At 39.8% G+C, this 17,023-nt stretch overlaps 1 protein-coding gene across 1 annotated transcript in view; it reads left to right on the top strand.

Annotated features, from left to right (window-relative positions):
* Nucleotides 1-17,023, top strand: part of DNAH11 (dynein axonemal heavy chain 11) — a 363,722-nt gene that overhangs the window by 219,551 nt on the left and 127,148 nt on the right. The window contains exons 54-56 of the mRNA XM_089673152.1: nucleotides 166-289; nucleotides 2,091-2,233; nucleotides 7,870-8,031. Coding sequence (XP_089529278.1) covers nucleotides 166-289; nucleotides 2,091-2,233; nucleotides 7,870-8,031 — 429 coding nt within the window. The remainder of the gene's footprint in view (nucleotides 1-165; nucleotides 290-2,090; nucleotides 2,234-7,869; nucleotides 8,032-17,023) is intronic.

Raw genomic sequence — 17,023 nt, 5'->3', positions numbered from 1 at the left:
ACACCTGAAGGAGTCCAATATCTTCCTTCCCTGTATAGAGGCTAGTAATGATGTATAGAGCCACAGTGCAGGTGGACAGGCTAGCACAAAGCTGATACTCTTTTGTTTTTATACCTACATCAACATTTCCACCAAGTATAAATGATTGCTTCTTTCCTATTACAGGTGGATCTTGCCAATTTGTACATCAGGACGGGAGCCAAGAACATGCCCACTGTGTTTTTGCTGACAGATGCCCATGTTCCAGATGAACGCTTTCTTGTTCTGATTAATGACTTGTTGGCATCAGGTGATTACATCAACACATTTCTTGAAGGGTTTTTCTCCCATTGATAAATCGACTGTGGATACGGTGAACTTTTAGGGAAGAAGACACAAAGCAGTTTTCGGAAACAAGATAACCTTGTGTTGGAAAACTTAAATGAATCTGTAAGCGGAAATATGTTGCAGTTAAGCTGAGACTAAAGACCAGCTAGATGCAAAACTTATATTTTAGTTCTAAATGGGGTCCCACTGGATTAAACTATCCACCTGATTTTTTGGTTTCCCCTTCCTGTCAGACCATAACGATGATTTCACCCTGTGGCAGCTTTACTGCCCGATGCTGCACTGTGGACAATACACTCAGGGAATACCATCATTTGGTTTGTCATTGATCGCATTATTTAAGAAAAACTGTGAAGTCTGGTGGGGAAATTTCATCTTATCTGCAACAGACATGAGAAGCCAGGGTGATATTCAGTTTGCCAGCAGCCATGAAAGATAATAATAGTTTTGTAGTTAGTGGAATTAACACATTTGAGACTGTATGGCATGACAAATCCGTTTTGTATAGAGAAATAGTTTCAGTCTGCAAAACTCACACAGGCTTTTGAAGTATATATTGAAGGGAGTTTATCAAAACTGGAGTAGGTGGAATCTGGAGCAACTGATATGGCAACCAATTAGGTTCGATCTTCAGCTTGCTCAGTTAAGATTTAAAAATGAAAGATAGACGTTGATTGGTTATCATGCACAGTTGCTCTAGATTATGGCTGCTCCAGTTTTTTTAAACTCGTTTTTATTGAGAATGCACAAATAAATGTACATCCACAAAAAATATTCTGTATATGTAACTGTACATTCACAGAGAAATATTCTGTATATGCAAATAAAGGCACATTCACAGAGAAATATTTTGAATACTTCGGAAATTTGGCAAGGAACAGATGGCATAATGCCAGTTAACATATAACCAAACTGTAAATAATGTAATAGTTTGACCCCTAGAAAAAAGGGTCATTGTTGTGCTCACCCATGTTCTAATCACAATAAGCTGGAAGGCCTGTGCCTGAAAAAACCTGTCAACCAAGTCCCGCCTGTGCTTATTAAACCGTGTGTTGGCAAAGTATTAATTATAGCCATCATGAAGCTGCTTCAGTTTTGATCAATTTTCCCCATTGTAGCTAATGAAAACTTTTGAAATGTACTTTTTGTCATGTAATCAATTTACAATTTAATTTAGCACTGAAATATATTTTTATATTTATATTACAGCCATATTTAGTATTTAACATGAAACATGGTCAGCGTGCACAGCCATCCCACTTACAGGACTGCAGGGATCTTCTTCACGACAGTTCCTGTAATGAATTGAAATTGGTGTAGCTCTGCGTGGCTCCACCCTCACAGCCACATCATTCATTAACCAGAATCTGTGAATGCGAAAAGCTAAAAGTTCCATCTGCCACTGGGCAGAGGGACTGTAGTTCTCAATGGAACAATGGAACTCAAGCGCAGTAACGTCACTGCATTTGTAGTCCATTGATACTTGTCCACCTAAAGGTCTGTACGTCTGTATGGACTAGAGGCTGAAGGAAGAGTCTTCAGAAACCAAAGCATTGCACCCGCAATTCACTGATCGTAGTAGCAATGCTTTTCAGGCTCAAATGCACAAAAAAAAACAAAAGTGTACATTTTTGACATAGAAACAACATCTACTTCCTTCCTCAGGCACTTTCTAAGAGTGGCTATATTATAAATATGGGCATGCTTCTCTCAAATACAATTTTCTTAGTGTTTGCTAAAGATAAAAATAAAATGTCTTACAGGAGAGGTGCCTGATCTGTTCAGTGAAGAGGAAGCAGAGACAATAGTGTCTGGAATCAGAAATGAGGTGCGAAGTCTGGGGTTGGATGACTCCAAAGATGGTTGTTGGAAGTTCTTTTTAGAAAGAGTCCGTCTTCAGCTCAAAGTAAGTCCTTATATGTCAGTATCCACAGCTCCATTATTTCTCCCTTCCATTTGTGACTGAGAATGATTTTATGTATATATTGGTTGCTTTAATTCGCATTTTTAAAGCACCATAGATTGATGGTTGATGAAGGCAGGTTATTTTTCTGACAGCCTACTGGACCAATAATTTTACTTTGGCTGTATTGAAATAAATTTTTGACAGCTGATCTCTGATCAGCAGTGATGGCACATGATGTTAAAACGACTCTATGAGGTAGATTTACTAACACTGGAGCACTCAGAATCTGGTGCAGCTGTGCATGGTAGCCAATCAGCTTCTAAATTCAGCTTGTTCACTTAAACTTTGGCAACAAAATCTGGAAGCTGATTGGTTTCTCTGCAGAGTTGCACCCTATTTTGCATTCTCCATTTTTAGTAAATAAACTCCAATGTGTCAGTAGACTCTCTTGTTCCCTGTGTGATCAATATTCTCTATATACTTTAGATTTGCCCATAAGTAAATAATATTCAACTCTCTGACATATAAAATGAAGTGAATTACAATAGTATAAGTCATTTTTGTTACCTGACATTACCAAACATAGTCTAGTGGGTTTTCGTTTTACTGAGGTATTTTAGTTTATCATGTGTGTCTATATTTGTATTGTTCCTAGAGATGGTAAGCCCTGGGAAAAAAACTGAAAAATTGGAGAAGAAACAGGTTTTTCTCATTTTTTTAAGCTGTTTTTTGTTTTGTTTTTTTCCAGAAAAATTGAAAATAAAGAAAGTGTGGAATATGTTCTTTAACAATGATAAATAAAATATATATGACCTAGTATTCAAACTGTATAACATGAAGACCTTAGTAAAAGATTTCTGAGACTTTATGTAAAGTCTTAAATTATTGCAAGTTCTCTCAGCTGAAGACAACTGTACACTGTACGCACTTCTCAATGTAGTTCTCAAACAAGAGGAATATGCATTTCTGCCATTAGTGGGCACTGCAGGGGAAGGGCTCCACTTTAGTTTGCATGTGGGCTCCATTTTGTACCTCCTGCAGTTGGGTGATTGTTGGGGTACAGTGGATAATCATTTCTGTCCTCCTGTCAGGCTTTAATTGACAGGTATGAGGGAAAATTTGTCTGACAAATTAGTATATCTTTCTAACCTTTAAAAGATTTCTATTAATGTACTCCACCATCACAGCATAATGTTTCCCTATAGCCAGGGTCTCCAAACTTTTCATTCAAAGGGCCAGTTTACTGTACTTCAGTCTTTAGGGGGGCCGGATTGTGGTCAGTGGGGGTAGAAAATGTCCCCCGTAAGAATAAACATGGCCTCAGGGTTGGTGGTCAGTAAAAGGAAGAGTATTGCCCCATCGTCGGTATCTGTGGAATTAATAGTGCACCACTGTTGGTGTCCGTGGGAGGAATAGTGCCTTGTATCTTCCAGAGGAATAGTGCCCCAAGGGCCAGTTAAAGGCTGGCAAAGGGCTGCATCCGGCACCCGGACCACAGTTTGGAGACCTCTGCCCTTTAGTCTGGTGAATAAATAGTTTTTTCTTTTCTTTCTCTCCATAAAATAGTGAGACCAACATTTAGAGTTTGGAAACATTTCCACTGCAATTTTTGCTGACAGCAAAGCTGCAATTTACAGATATTGTGAGAATAAATATTATTTTCCAAATGCTTAAAGGAAAACAAAACATATCCTTGCATGCCAGAAGTGCTCTAAAGACATTAAAATAATAATTTATGGAATTAAATGATGAGGACCATAATGAAAATGCAAGTAGCTTTTCCCTCCAGAGTTCTCATTCCAGAAACACTTTGGTGCTTCTGGATCATCATAAAGTCTTTCTTCACCAGCAGCATCTTCAAGTAAGGAAGTGTTACAAAATGCTCCCTCACAAAAATACAGAATCCCTTCATTTATAGATAAAATGACACCTGCAAATCAGGAGAACATTGAAAAAGCTCTTGAAAAAGTAATATATCCTTCTGGATCAGCATTGTCAATAACTAAAAATGCATGTTGGCAGGAAGCATTTAAATTATTACAAGGGAAAGGGAGGTGGTTACCTGTTCTCATGTAGGTCTGTAATGTTCTTAGCATATACAGTCGCTTTTGTAAAATGTGTAAAAAAAAAAAATATATAAAAAATAAAAATTTTAAAAGCAAGGTTAGTTTATTTACTGAACAGGCTGTACTTTTATTTCAAGAATAATACTCATATGCACTGCATTTCACATTCTCACTGTAACAAAATGACTTTTAACCGCTTTCCCGCCACCCTATAGCAGAAATACTGCTACAGGGCGGCAGGGGTGTGCAAAATCACTTATATATGTGATTTTTCATTTCCGGGAAGGGAACGCGAGTGCCCTACCCAAGCTACTCTTTGCAGCCTCAGCTGTCAATCACCGAGTCTCGGCCGGTGATAACTCGCCAGCACCCAGTGATCGCCAAGTATTACTGACAGGGAAGAGAACTGTATGTAAACAATACAGTTCTCTCCCCTGTCAGCTCCTGCACTTTGCTTTGTATGCTTACAGTGGAAAGCATACACACAGCACACCGTTAACCCTTTGATCGCCCCAGATGTTAACCCCTTCCTGCCCAGTGCCATTAGTACAGTGTCAGTGCTTTCTATTAGCACTGATCACTGTATTGGTGTCAATGGGGATGTCAGTGACATCAAGTCAGTTCCCCTCAGTGTCAGAATGCCTGCCACAGTCCCGCTATAAGTCGCTGATTGCTGCCATTACTAGTAAAAAAAAAAAATTAAAAAATTTCAGTATATATACCGCCATTTGTAAACCCTATAACTTTCACGTAAACTAATTCATTTACACGTATTGGGATTTTTGTTAGCAAAGACATGTAGCAGAATACATTTTGCCCTAAATTTATGACAACATTTTTTTTTAATTTTTTTTACTGGACATGTTTAGTAGCAAAAAGTCAGAAATATTGTTTTTTTTCTCAAAATTGTTAGTCTTGTTTTTTTTTTTATATAGCGCAAAAAATTAAAAACACACAGGTGATCAAATACCACTGAAAGAAAGCTCTATTCATGGGAAAAAAAGGACATAAATTTAATTTGGGTGCAATGTTACATGACCACACAATTGTCAGTTAAAGTAACGCAGCGCCACAATGCAAAAAATGGCGTGGTCAGGAAGGGAGGTAAATCCTCTGAAGGGCAAGTGATTAATTTGTAAAACTATTCCACACTGAGTTTTTTTTCAGTTTTTCTGAAAATTTCCATTTTTTCCAGAAAAAAAGTTTTTCCCCATGGCTTTAAAATTTCCAGAAATTTTACATCTCTATTTGTGCCTATTTTTCTCTGTGTGACCTGTTGTCTGAGTGCTATTCTCTATACCCTTTGCCCATTTATAAATGTTCATGTGTCTGGCATTTGGGATGAAATTAATCACAATAATAGTATAGGTATATTTTCTTATCTCATTTTATCAAACATACAAGGGAGTTCAATAAAGCTGTAAAAGTAATGTCACTTTTCTGGTGGTATGGCTCCTACAACAGGACCTGCAGTGTGTGTGTTACTTTATTTCTAGGTTTGAATGTGTTCTGATTGGTCACACTTACAACTGACAGTACTTGACAGCAGTGGATGGATTCTATAGCAGCCATTCAGTCCAATAGTGGCTTTCGTATCCATTCACTGTCAATCACAGGCAAGGGAGACCTGATGGGGAACTAGTCTCAGAGTTCCATATCAGGTCAGCATTGTTTGTGATTGACAATACATGCGCAGCTCAGTGTACAGTACCACGAACAGACAATGGGAAACATTTATGGCAGAAAAGACTGTTAGGGTCTCTTCTGTCATGAAAACCCTACCTGTCAGTGTTTCTTTTAAAGGATAAGTTCACCTTTTAGAAAAAAAATAATAAATGCACATTTTTTTGTCGGTAAAAAAAATAGCAATTTTTATTTTTGTCTGCAAGAGCCTGGAAAGCATTGCACCAGCGATCAGTGGATCACTAATTCCATGCAGATCTCCTGCAGATCTGTCAGTATATCTGCTTAACTGTGCAGGATGTGCAAGCAAGCGGACATACTGACAGGAAGAATGATTGAACTACCATGGCTTTAATTGAGGACTACAAGCTGAAAGGCTGTCGGGACTTGTCTCTCATTTACAGATGACTGTGAATGAGTGACGCAGCCTTGTGAGCGGAGCCCCGCACGACCACGTTTTTTTTTTTTTTGACAGCTAACAGGGGGGTAGCTGTCAAAGTGGGGAGCGGGGGCCAGTCTGATTAAGGGTGTAACATGTAATATGTTACAAAAGGTGGACTTATCTTTTCATAATCAAAATCATGTGTATATATGTGATTCTGCATTTCCGGGTAGGGGGCGTGTGCCATTTGCCAATTGCGGCCTTGGCTGTCATTCACCGGATCCCGGCCGGTCATTACTTGCTGGTGCCCGGTGATTGCCGAGTATTTCTGATGGGGAGAGAACAGTTCTCTCCCTTGTCAGCTCCTGCAAAATATGCACAGCCATGCAAAGCAGTGTGCTTATAGTGAAACACAAACACAGCTCAGTATGTAAAACAGTACACAGTTAGCCCTTTGATTGCCCCACATGTTAACCCCTTCCTGCCCAGTGCAATTAGTACAGTGTCAGTGCTTTTTATTAGCACTGATCACTTTATTGGTGTCACTGGGGATGTCAGTGACATCAAGTCAGTTCCCCCCAGTGTCAGAATGCCCGCCGCAGTCCCGCTATAAGTCGCTGATCACCGCCATTACTAGTAAAAATAAAAAATAAAAACTGCACAGGCGATCAAATACCACCGAAAGAAAGCTCTATTTATGGGAAAAAAGGACGTAAATTTCATTTGGGTGCAGTGTTGCATGACTGCGCAATTGTCAGTTAAAGTAATGCAGCGCTGAAACGCAAAAAATTGCCTGGTCAGGAAGGGGGGTAAATCCTCTGGAGGACAAGTAGTTAATACCACTTTAAGGTGCACCAATAGTCAACAAAGATAGTAATACATACAGCTGCTAATGTTAGCACAGAGACATTGGGACTTTGGCAGAGTAAGAAAATTTTTTTGTCTTCTACCTTGAAGTTGTTATTTACATTTCATAAGAATTCTTGCAGATAGAGCAAATTTTTTGCAGTGTGTCTGAGTGGGACTTCAGCCTTTTTCCACTCCTTCAGTGATCTAAAAACTCCTCTGAATCTGCATACCTCTGCATGCACTGCTTTCTGCAGTCGTAAATATAAATGGAAAGTGAAATCTCAATAGGGGTGTGCACAGTTACTTTTCAGAGAGCTTTGCTCAGCAGAGTTGATAATCCCTAGCTACAGATTTACAGACTCTGTACTAGGTGCACCTAGGACATCAGGTTGTCCATGACCAGAGGATCCTACTTGGCTGGCCTCACAAACTTAGACAAATGCCAGGAGGAAAAATCAAAGCCTTGGGCAGTTAGGTTGTTGGCCCCTTTCTAAAGCTCTATGAAGAATGTTCACGTTTGACAAGGTTGCACTTTTAGGCAAAACATTGCTGTACATGATATCTATACCATCATCTTTATAAGAGGCAGATTTGATTGCAGAGTTGAAACATGTTGTGTCTTTGTTACTCATCATTCCCTCTTCCTTCCCCTTCAGGTCATTTTGTGTTTCTCTCCTGTTGGTTCCACTCTGCGAATCAGGGCTCGGAAGTTCCCAGCCATAGTTAACTGCACAGCTATTGACTGGTTCCATGAGTGGCCACAGGAGGCCTTGCAATCTGTCAGCAGGAGGTTCATTGAAGACACGGAGGGAATTGAGGTATGAAATCCTACAATGTCAGTCAGACAATGAATGCATCATTCCCAAAAGGCTTTTACTTAGAGAGATATTCAGAGGCATTTGATCATGTGCCCTTTGGTGTTTAATGGTATAAGCTATATTGCAAAGCTACATAACACATTGCACCCTTTCAAGTTATCACAGTACTATAAATGCAGCATTGTCATTTTAGCACTATATTATTGATTCCTCATTCACACAGACCCTTTGTGTGGTGGTGAACTCCATTTAAATTTAATTCGCTGTAGATGAACGCCATGCAAAAGGATTCATTAAAGAGGATCACTGATGCTTATAAAGAATGTTCTCATGGTACACTCTGAACTTCTCACCATTAAAAACCATTATGTACTGTATAAGCATAAGACAGCAGAATATACAGGGTTTTCAAACCATACTCCTGAATGTATTTGAGTTACTTAATTTCACTAGGAAAGATCATCAAACAGCATCCCTCACCCTGCTTTGCAAATCCAGGTATCCAATAAAAAGATATTGGGGTCAATTCACTGAGATAAATACCACATTCATTTTTGAGTTAAAATTACTCCTGCAGTATTTATCACAAAAGTAATCAATTTACTAAAAAAAACATGACTTGTTTACTAAATGCATTAAATATCTATGCTTTGAGATATTTAGTGCTGAAATTTTACGTTCTTTTTGGCGTTCTTTTTCATAATATTTTTTTGCATGCTAACTGCACCAGAAGTCATACAGCAATATAGTGAAACTATGAAAATATTGTAGTGTGGTTTCATTCACAAAACAATCTCCTTCTGATGAAGCATTACAATTTATTTACATTTCTGAGCTCACAGAACATTGATACATTGTATACTTTTCACTTCCTAGCCAGTGCAGAGTTCCTCTTAGGCTCCTTTCACACGAGCTGACTGATTGGTTCGCCTGTCCATTTTTGAAGCAGACTTGATCAGGCTCTCCATTGCTCTCTATGGAGGGGAGGGTGTAAACAGACATGTGTTCATTTACACCCGTCTGCATCCGATCTGATCCTGTCCGGTAAAAAACAGACAAATGGGGATCCATTCCCCATCCGTTTGGCGGATTGTATGACAGTCGGATGGAAACGGACTGCCTGCAGTAAGTGGGCTGTGTCCGCTCTGCATAAGCAGGGCGGATATAGACCTATCGTCCAATTGCTCAGCGGGGGATTCAGCGAGCAGATCCCCCACTGAGCAAGTGGATCTGCTGATGGGCCCACCCCATATGAAAGGGGACTAATTGTTAGTTTTTACATTTCTAAAATACCACCAGCAAACACCAGCTGATAAATAATGAATATGTGTGTTTTTTAATGCATTGACTTTAATGATTTATCTCATGTTTTTTTCGGTATTTATCTCACTATTTTAACAAATGTGTAGTTATCTACATAACATTCAATATATTTCTTTGTCAAATTGATTCTTTCTCATGCGATATTTCTGAAAAATGAATCATGTGACCTTCATATTGCATGGGATAACCTTTAGTGAATTGGCTCCTTATCTAATTAAACTAGTAATCTCAACCTCCAATGCATTAGGTGATAAAAAGTAGCAATCAGACCATGAGGGACAACCTGTTGCTGATCCCAAGCAGAAGCCCAGTTGGTTAGAGTAAATATGGCAGTAACGTAAAGCCAGCAGAAGGTGTATGGCTTTTCCTGTAGGAATGAATAGGGCCGTGCCATGCCATGCCATGAATAGGGCCGTGCCATGCCATGCCATGAATAGGGCCGTGCCAGGACACAGCGAGCAAGCTTTTATAAGCTGCTGTTCGGCTCTGGGGCAGCAGCACACTGAAATGGGGACAAAGGTGAGTATTGGACCAGATGGGCAGCACTTAATGGGGTGGGGGCATACCTTAAAGGGCAATTTGTGCTAAAGTAACAGTTGTCCTTTTACCTTTTTGCAATTACAACCCCAATGAATGTCCACATGTCCCCTAGACCAAATTGTTGAAATCATCATCATTATCAGCTTTCAATAGATATTAACAACTTGGTTTTACTTAAAGTATATGTGAACCCTCATCTTGTAAAACAACCCATTCAGTTCAAAATAGAAATGCAAGGCAAAACATTTGTGTATACTGTATATAGAAAAAGACTATAAATATCTTTTTCTTTTCTTTTTTTTTTTTATAAATGGTCACATCTTATATAAATGGACCTCTTTTCTCAGCCAGATAAGGGGCTTGAAGAGCTATGGATGGAGACTGCCTGGGGTGTGTCAGCAGGAGGCAGAGAGACAGCAGTACACTGATTTTTCCAGTGAAACGTTGTGTGGGGAAGTGGGGGGAGGCATGTCAGCAGAAGTCTGATCATTGGATAGGAAAGAGAGTGTGCTCCCAAAGTGTGTAAAGAAGAAAACTGACCACAGTGGAATGGAGGTGCTTCCATGCTTGGTATGGTTAGTTTGAAATAGGAAAGCAGGGGGACTGGCAGGATAGCCAGATATTACAAAGATGGCCGCCGGACCAAACATGGACTCGGTAGCGTGACGCCAGCACGTAGGCTCCTCTTTGATGCGTTTCGTGCACACACACGTTCTCAAAGAGACCCGCCCATGAATTATACCAAATTTGAAAGCTCTTGATTTGGGTTTTGCGTCACTGCATCAAGGATGGTCATCCATATGGACTGTTTGTGCAGTCATTATTATACTGTACACTTGCTTTCACATTTACCTTTTCTGGAAATTTGTAATGTAGAAGTCACTGATGAACGTTGATAACCATATGTTGTTTACTATATTATATCATTCTCACTATTTGGTATTTTATTACAAGGTGGGCACATTTGTATTATTGTTTACTGCGCAGCACTTTGATGCATTTTACTGATTTAAGGAGTGAGTTCACCATATGTGCTAGCTGCTCCCAGATCTCTAAGCGCTCGCTCTCTCTCTCTCTCTCTCTCTATATTGTTTGTTTGTTTTTGATTTTAAGGTAACATACACTTTAACATTTAGATAGCTAGGAACAGAACAGCTGAATGACAGTAATAAAAATGTTCCATTAATTCATATAGAATGACAAATACACAAGCTAGCTATAGCTCGTGAGATTTTTGTAGTTGTTTTGAGGAAATCAAAACGTGAAAGTAAGGTACAGTTACTGACCATGTTACCTGTTTATCAAGTAACATCAGGTCAATATTGCCACATTGATTTTAAGGTAAAAATGATGATACAACTTCTTTTTATTATTCGGAGATATAGGCACAGACCCCCATCACTCTGTTGAGTGCCTTGCAGAGTGCAATGAGTAGCTAGGTGCTGATATGCTCTCTGTTTTCCCACACACTGTACTGAAATTAAGTCAATGCTGTCAGGCAGAGTGATCTTTATTCAGCAGTAGGCATATAGTCCCTACCCAACTTCAGGGAGAGAGAGCAGTGCAGGAGCAGGTGATCAGGTAGATAAGCACTGAGGGAAGTTAATTAACCCTGGCAAAAATTTGGGGAGTTAGGCAGGGAGGTAGGTGGGGAGGTAGTGGGATGCAGAAGAGTGTTCTGTACAGCAACAACAGGGCTTGGAGGGGGGACAACAGGATGGGCTTTATTTGATTTGCTACTTACTACTGTACTTTGCACGCTGGGCTATATATGACATACTTCTGATCACAGCACTCTGCTCACTGGACTCTATACGACGTACTCCTGACCACTACATGCTGTGAACTGGGCTATATATTATATACTCCTGACTACTGTACTTTGTACTCTAGGTGGTATATGATATACTCCTGACCACTGCACTCTGGATGCTGAGCTGTATATGACATACTCCTGACCAATGCAGTCTGTATGTTTGGCTGTATATGACTTGACCCTTGCACTCTTTATTCTAACAGTTGCTGGTTGCTCATTAGTCACTGTGTTAATGAAGTTCTTCCTGAAGTAGATTGTGTGCTAAAAAGCACATGTAATGGAAAAGTTTCAGTTTTTACAAATGAATGTGCTAACATTTGTACTTGTCTTTTAGACAAGTATTGTGGTGCAGTAGTTAAAGTGTATTTTGTGGGTATGTAACTGTAATATCTAACCTTATTATGTAAAACGCTGCGCAAACTGTTGATGCTATATAAATTCTGTATAATAATAAATAATAATAATACAGAGTGAGTAGGCTCAAGGTTTAAGCCCCTTCCACTGTTGGCGCAGTTTTTCCACACCCATAAATCAATGCTTCACGCTGCACCTAATTATTCTTCCCTGGTTGTCCAATTCTGATCAGCTGACAGATTTATTCAACTAATGCAGCCTGTTTTCTCTGGATTTTGGAGCATATAAAAATATTCTATAACAACAATTATGCAGTTTAAAAATGCTAAAGCTGATATGTAGATTTTGACCTTGTGTCAAATGCTAAGTCATCATCTCTAACCATTGCTAGCCATTGACATGTGCAGAGAGCAATGACACATGACTGTCCCAGAAAGGGGAGAGGTTTCTTAGATGTGTAATATGTGATTGGCAGGCTTGCTTCACTTTTTCTGTGAAGGTTAGTTGGTGGCACCCAATGGGCGATGATGGGATCTCAGAGGACTGACTGTGGAAGAAATGTGAGCTCTGGTTATGCACCAATGAGCTGTTTGTAAGTTGAATGCTTTATATCTGGCAGCAGTTTTCGTAAACCTTGGCAAAGGAAAGGGTTGCTTTAGGCACATGAATTAGTGTGAGAGTTGTAGATCTTTTCTAATGAATGTATTCTCCTTGCAGCAGTGAGTGATGATTCTCTGGTGTAATGTCCTAACTATTGCAGGGACAACATGCTGCTTTCCATTACATTATGTGACGATTATGAGACATGACAGACAGTAAATATAATTTACTCTAACAAGACAAGGTAATGCCGTATGTTCTATTTCACTGCACTAGGTTGTGTAGACTCCCATCTGGGAATAGACAGCTCTAACCAAGATGTATTGGAAGGAACAGTACCATGTTATGTGTTACCAATATTTTCTAAATGAGCATTGAAAAAAAAATTCCAGCTTTATTAACTGAATTATTAAAAATACCTTCTGTACAATGCATAATACATGCTGCAAAGACCAGAGTACAAATTCCCCATAGTAACTGTATTTAAAAATTAATTTTCATTGATCCAAATGAGAGAACTGAAATTTGGTTTCTGAACTTTTCCCATTGCCATTGCCCTTTATATCTCTTTGTCAAGTAAGCTTGAAAAATTGATACTCATTCAGCAAATTGTGCGTTATGTAAGAACATAGGAATTACCTTATAATAAAGTAGTACAAAGTGCAGTGATCATGTGTGAAATACAGACACCAGTAAGCAGCAACTGCTACAGATTGGGAATACTGAGTGGTTGCTATCAGTTACTATATTTTGTATTTTCTTGTTAACTAGGTTTGTAAGAGCAAAAAGCATAAACCTGAGACATCTGATAGCTGGGGCATCCAATCACAAGACTAGAAGAAGGAAAGTTTTTTTTTTTTTTGCACCTTGAGCTAACATTATTTTGGCTTTGTAATTAAGTATGAATCATTTTTGAACATGGAAATTTTAGTGTTTTGTACTGATAATCATGCAGATGTAATATGTTTTCTGTTACTGACCAGTTCAATAATTTTTGTCATAGCTGTGTCTTCCCTGGTGGCTGCCAGAAGGCTGTAGATAAAGTTTTGGGTCCTAAAAAGTTGTGTTTGCAATTGGAAAGTTTTCAGATTTGTGAGGTACATGATGTACCACAATGGCAGGGACATTCCTGCCAGTGTCCCAAATGTAGCCCACTAGGCAGGGAAATGAAAATATTTTTTAAATTATTTATTATTATTTTGTTTTAGCTAATAATGACGCTGAAGGGCTTCTCTGCTTCAAATACAAGTACGTTGTACCCAGGACAGCTTTAGACATTGTTGGGCCCAGGGCAAAGCTTTAATTAGTGGGACTCCTATCCCTTCCTCTTCCCCCCCCCCTAACAAAAAACAAGGCAGAAACCATAACAATTTGTGGATGAAAGATAAATATAATGTAGCAGCTCAAAGTCATTTTACTTTACTATTATACAGACTGACAATGCACCTGTTAGCTAATCAGCATTCTTAGACTGCTGGTGCCTTGTGCACTGGTATAGTACAACCCTAGTTGCCAGGGAGCTAGAAGGGTCACTGTGGTGACGTCTGTATTACATGACTTTCCACAAAGGTAGGATGCCAGGGACAGTAGGGGCCTACCATACCTCCCAACATGAGTACCTGGGAAAACAAGACTTAGAAACTCTGGCAATGGCTGGGTATTGCTATGTTGCTCTGAATTCTGGTTGTGGCTTAAAAGAGTATGGTTAAGTAGAGTCCAAGCTAGTTATAGTATACACTGTATGCAGTCCTTATACCCACAAAATACCCCATATTTGCTGTGCAGTGAGTGAAAATCTCACAAAAACAAATGGTTCATTTTCAAAAGATAAAACAGAATGTAGAGCTCACATGTTGTTTAAGCCTACATTTAAGCGTAGTTCTTCTTTTGCACATTTGAGAGACTTCCACACTATGTTGGTAAATGCTCCCATTCACACAGCATGCCCATATTACTTACCTTTCTAGTTGTATCTGCAGAGCAGGTTTATACATAGGACTGTAAGCTATTTTGAAAATTTACAAAAGAGACTGGGGACAGACTGAGAAAAAGTGCATTAACATACACTGTACCATCCAAGCCTTGAGATCCCATCGTTAGGGCAAAGAATGTTCAGATCTAGTTTACAACTGACAATGGATATCTGCTAGCATGGTACAGACAGTTTATGTTAAACATTACTCCCCAGCCCCATTCCTTAAACTTAGGAATGGAAGGGAAAGCTAGGAAAGATTTTAAGCACATAAAAAAGATGAGCAACAGATTTGAAAGTGGTCTATGCGTGAAGGTAAAATACTTTCTGCGTGCAGCTTCCCCTCCCCCCTATGGGGGTCCCCTTCAGATCCATTACAGACTGAAGGGCCCATGCTCTTTGGTACATGTTGGCTATGCTGTTTTCATTCTGCTGTTATTGGGGATGAGTCTCTTAACAACCCACAGGATTTGCAGGCAGTAATGCAAGTCAGTGCGTTTAGGAGGTGCCTGGCCATGTTCCAGTGTAGGTCCATGCAGAACACATTCATCATGTTCTAAATTGGTGGGCTACACAAGAACACACTGCACTGGCATGAAGTAGAGCCACTGAAATAGATGGGAATACTGGATGTGTTTGGATGACGAATGTGCTTGTCAGCAATTTGTGTGAAGCAGCCGTCACAAATGTGAGACTCCATGCTCTGTACCCTGCACATGCCCAAGGACTTTCTTTCTATGCATTCTAATGGACTTAGGTGTCCATTTATGACACACAGAATAGCTGAGATTCAGAGGATCACAGCTATTCTCTGGTCATTCACAGTTTATAACACCCAGGAGAATATGTTCAGCCCTTCTCTGGAGATCTGTGTTCTCCCTCCAGATTCTCCAGCCCAGAGCTGGAGAATCGGAGGGACCGAAAACTAAGCAGAGATAATTTACCTCTGCTTAGTAAACTGACCTCTTACTGTAATCTCGCGAGATTATAGTAAAATCAGCCATTTTCCAGAGTTTGTAGACCGTTCTCCAGCGTTTGGAGATCGTTCTCCCTTCGTTCGGAGAACTGCTTCATAAACTGCATTCACAGGAGAACTGTGTTCTCTGAGAATGCCGGAGAACTGAGCAGCAATCTATTACCGCTGGTTCATAAACGGACACCTTAGATCTTTGGCCTCTAGTCTGTGAATTGATGCACATAGCCAAGGGCCAACACATTTGGGAGGAGTATTTGCCTGCTAATCAGGTGCAGTCACTTGAGGCTTTCATGAAGAGACAGATTGAATGGGCGTGTACTTCATTGCCTGTGCCAACAATACAACCTATGTTATATAAAGGACTGCAATAGTGGGGTTTTGTTTGGCCTGTGAGGAGGTCAGATTATTGCTGTCAGTCCTTGGTGGCTTTTTTTGGGAGAGGAGGTTATTGTACATAATGACCAACACCCCATGTTTGCTGTAATTGTTGTGCATTTATCTCTCAAAAATGGGTTTTTGTGGGTATGGACTTCAATTTTGTGTGCATTTTTCCAGTCTGACTATGCGTTTAATGTCTGTGAGCATCTGCTAACCTTTGTTGTTACTAACAAATGTCAATTGTTCTACTACTTTGATATAATTTGCTTAGTCGTGTACACAGAAATGCAGCTTCCTTCTTACCATAATCCGAAATGTGTGTGTGTGAGAATGGGGGGGCATTGGTGCTATGTTCTATTTTTTTGTTGTGTGTTTTTTTTTGTTTTGTTTTGTTTTTTTTTACACAAGTGAAGGAATGTACCTAACTGTTTTGCTGCTGTCAAAATAAATAGAATATGAACTATTTCTGTATTGAATCAATTAACCTTTTTTTTTCCTGAAGCGTAATGTGCAATGTAATATCTAGAGATGAGCGAATTATTCAAAAATTCGGTTCGGCTGATTCGCCGAATTCGCTGCATAAATTCGATTCGAGCCGAATATATTCGCTGCGAATTTAACTTATAAAAAGGGTGTTTCTAGGCTTCAGAGAGCCTTTATATCAGTGCAGAACACTGTACCTTTAATTTAAATGCCCTTGGAGTCTGCTGGGGAAGAGAAATAATACTGTCAGTCAGTATGACATGCAGATGAGTGCCGTCGATCTTAGAATCACCGCACACTTCACTCATTTGGGCAGTCACGGGGCCAAAACCAAAGTGTGGAGCCACAGTGTGGCGGTGGAGGCAGCAGCAATGGGAGGCCATACAGCACCCTATGACAAAATGGAACCCACCAGCAGTGTGAGGAGACCTGAAAGTGGCACATGGCAGAGTGTGGCGATGGAGACAGCAGCAATGGGAGGCCGTACAGGGACCCATGACACACTCTGGACCTGGCAGCAGCATGAGGAGGCGGTACAGGGGCCCATGAC

This window comes from Staurois parvus, unplaced genomic scaffold, assembly GCF_062004578.1.
Source record: "Staurois parvus isolate SC_StPar_1 unplaced genomic scaffold, SC_StPar_1.0 ptg000136l, whole genome shotgun sequence".
Taxonomy (NCBI): Eukaryota; Metazoa; Chordata; class Amphibia; order Anura; family Ranidae; genus Staurois; species Staurois parvus.
The sequence above is the reverse complement of the archived record's forward strand: the minus strand, read 5'-3'. Positions and strand labels throughout refer to the sequence as shown.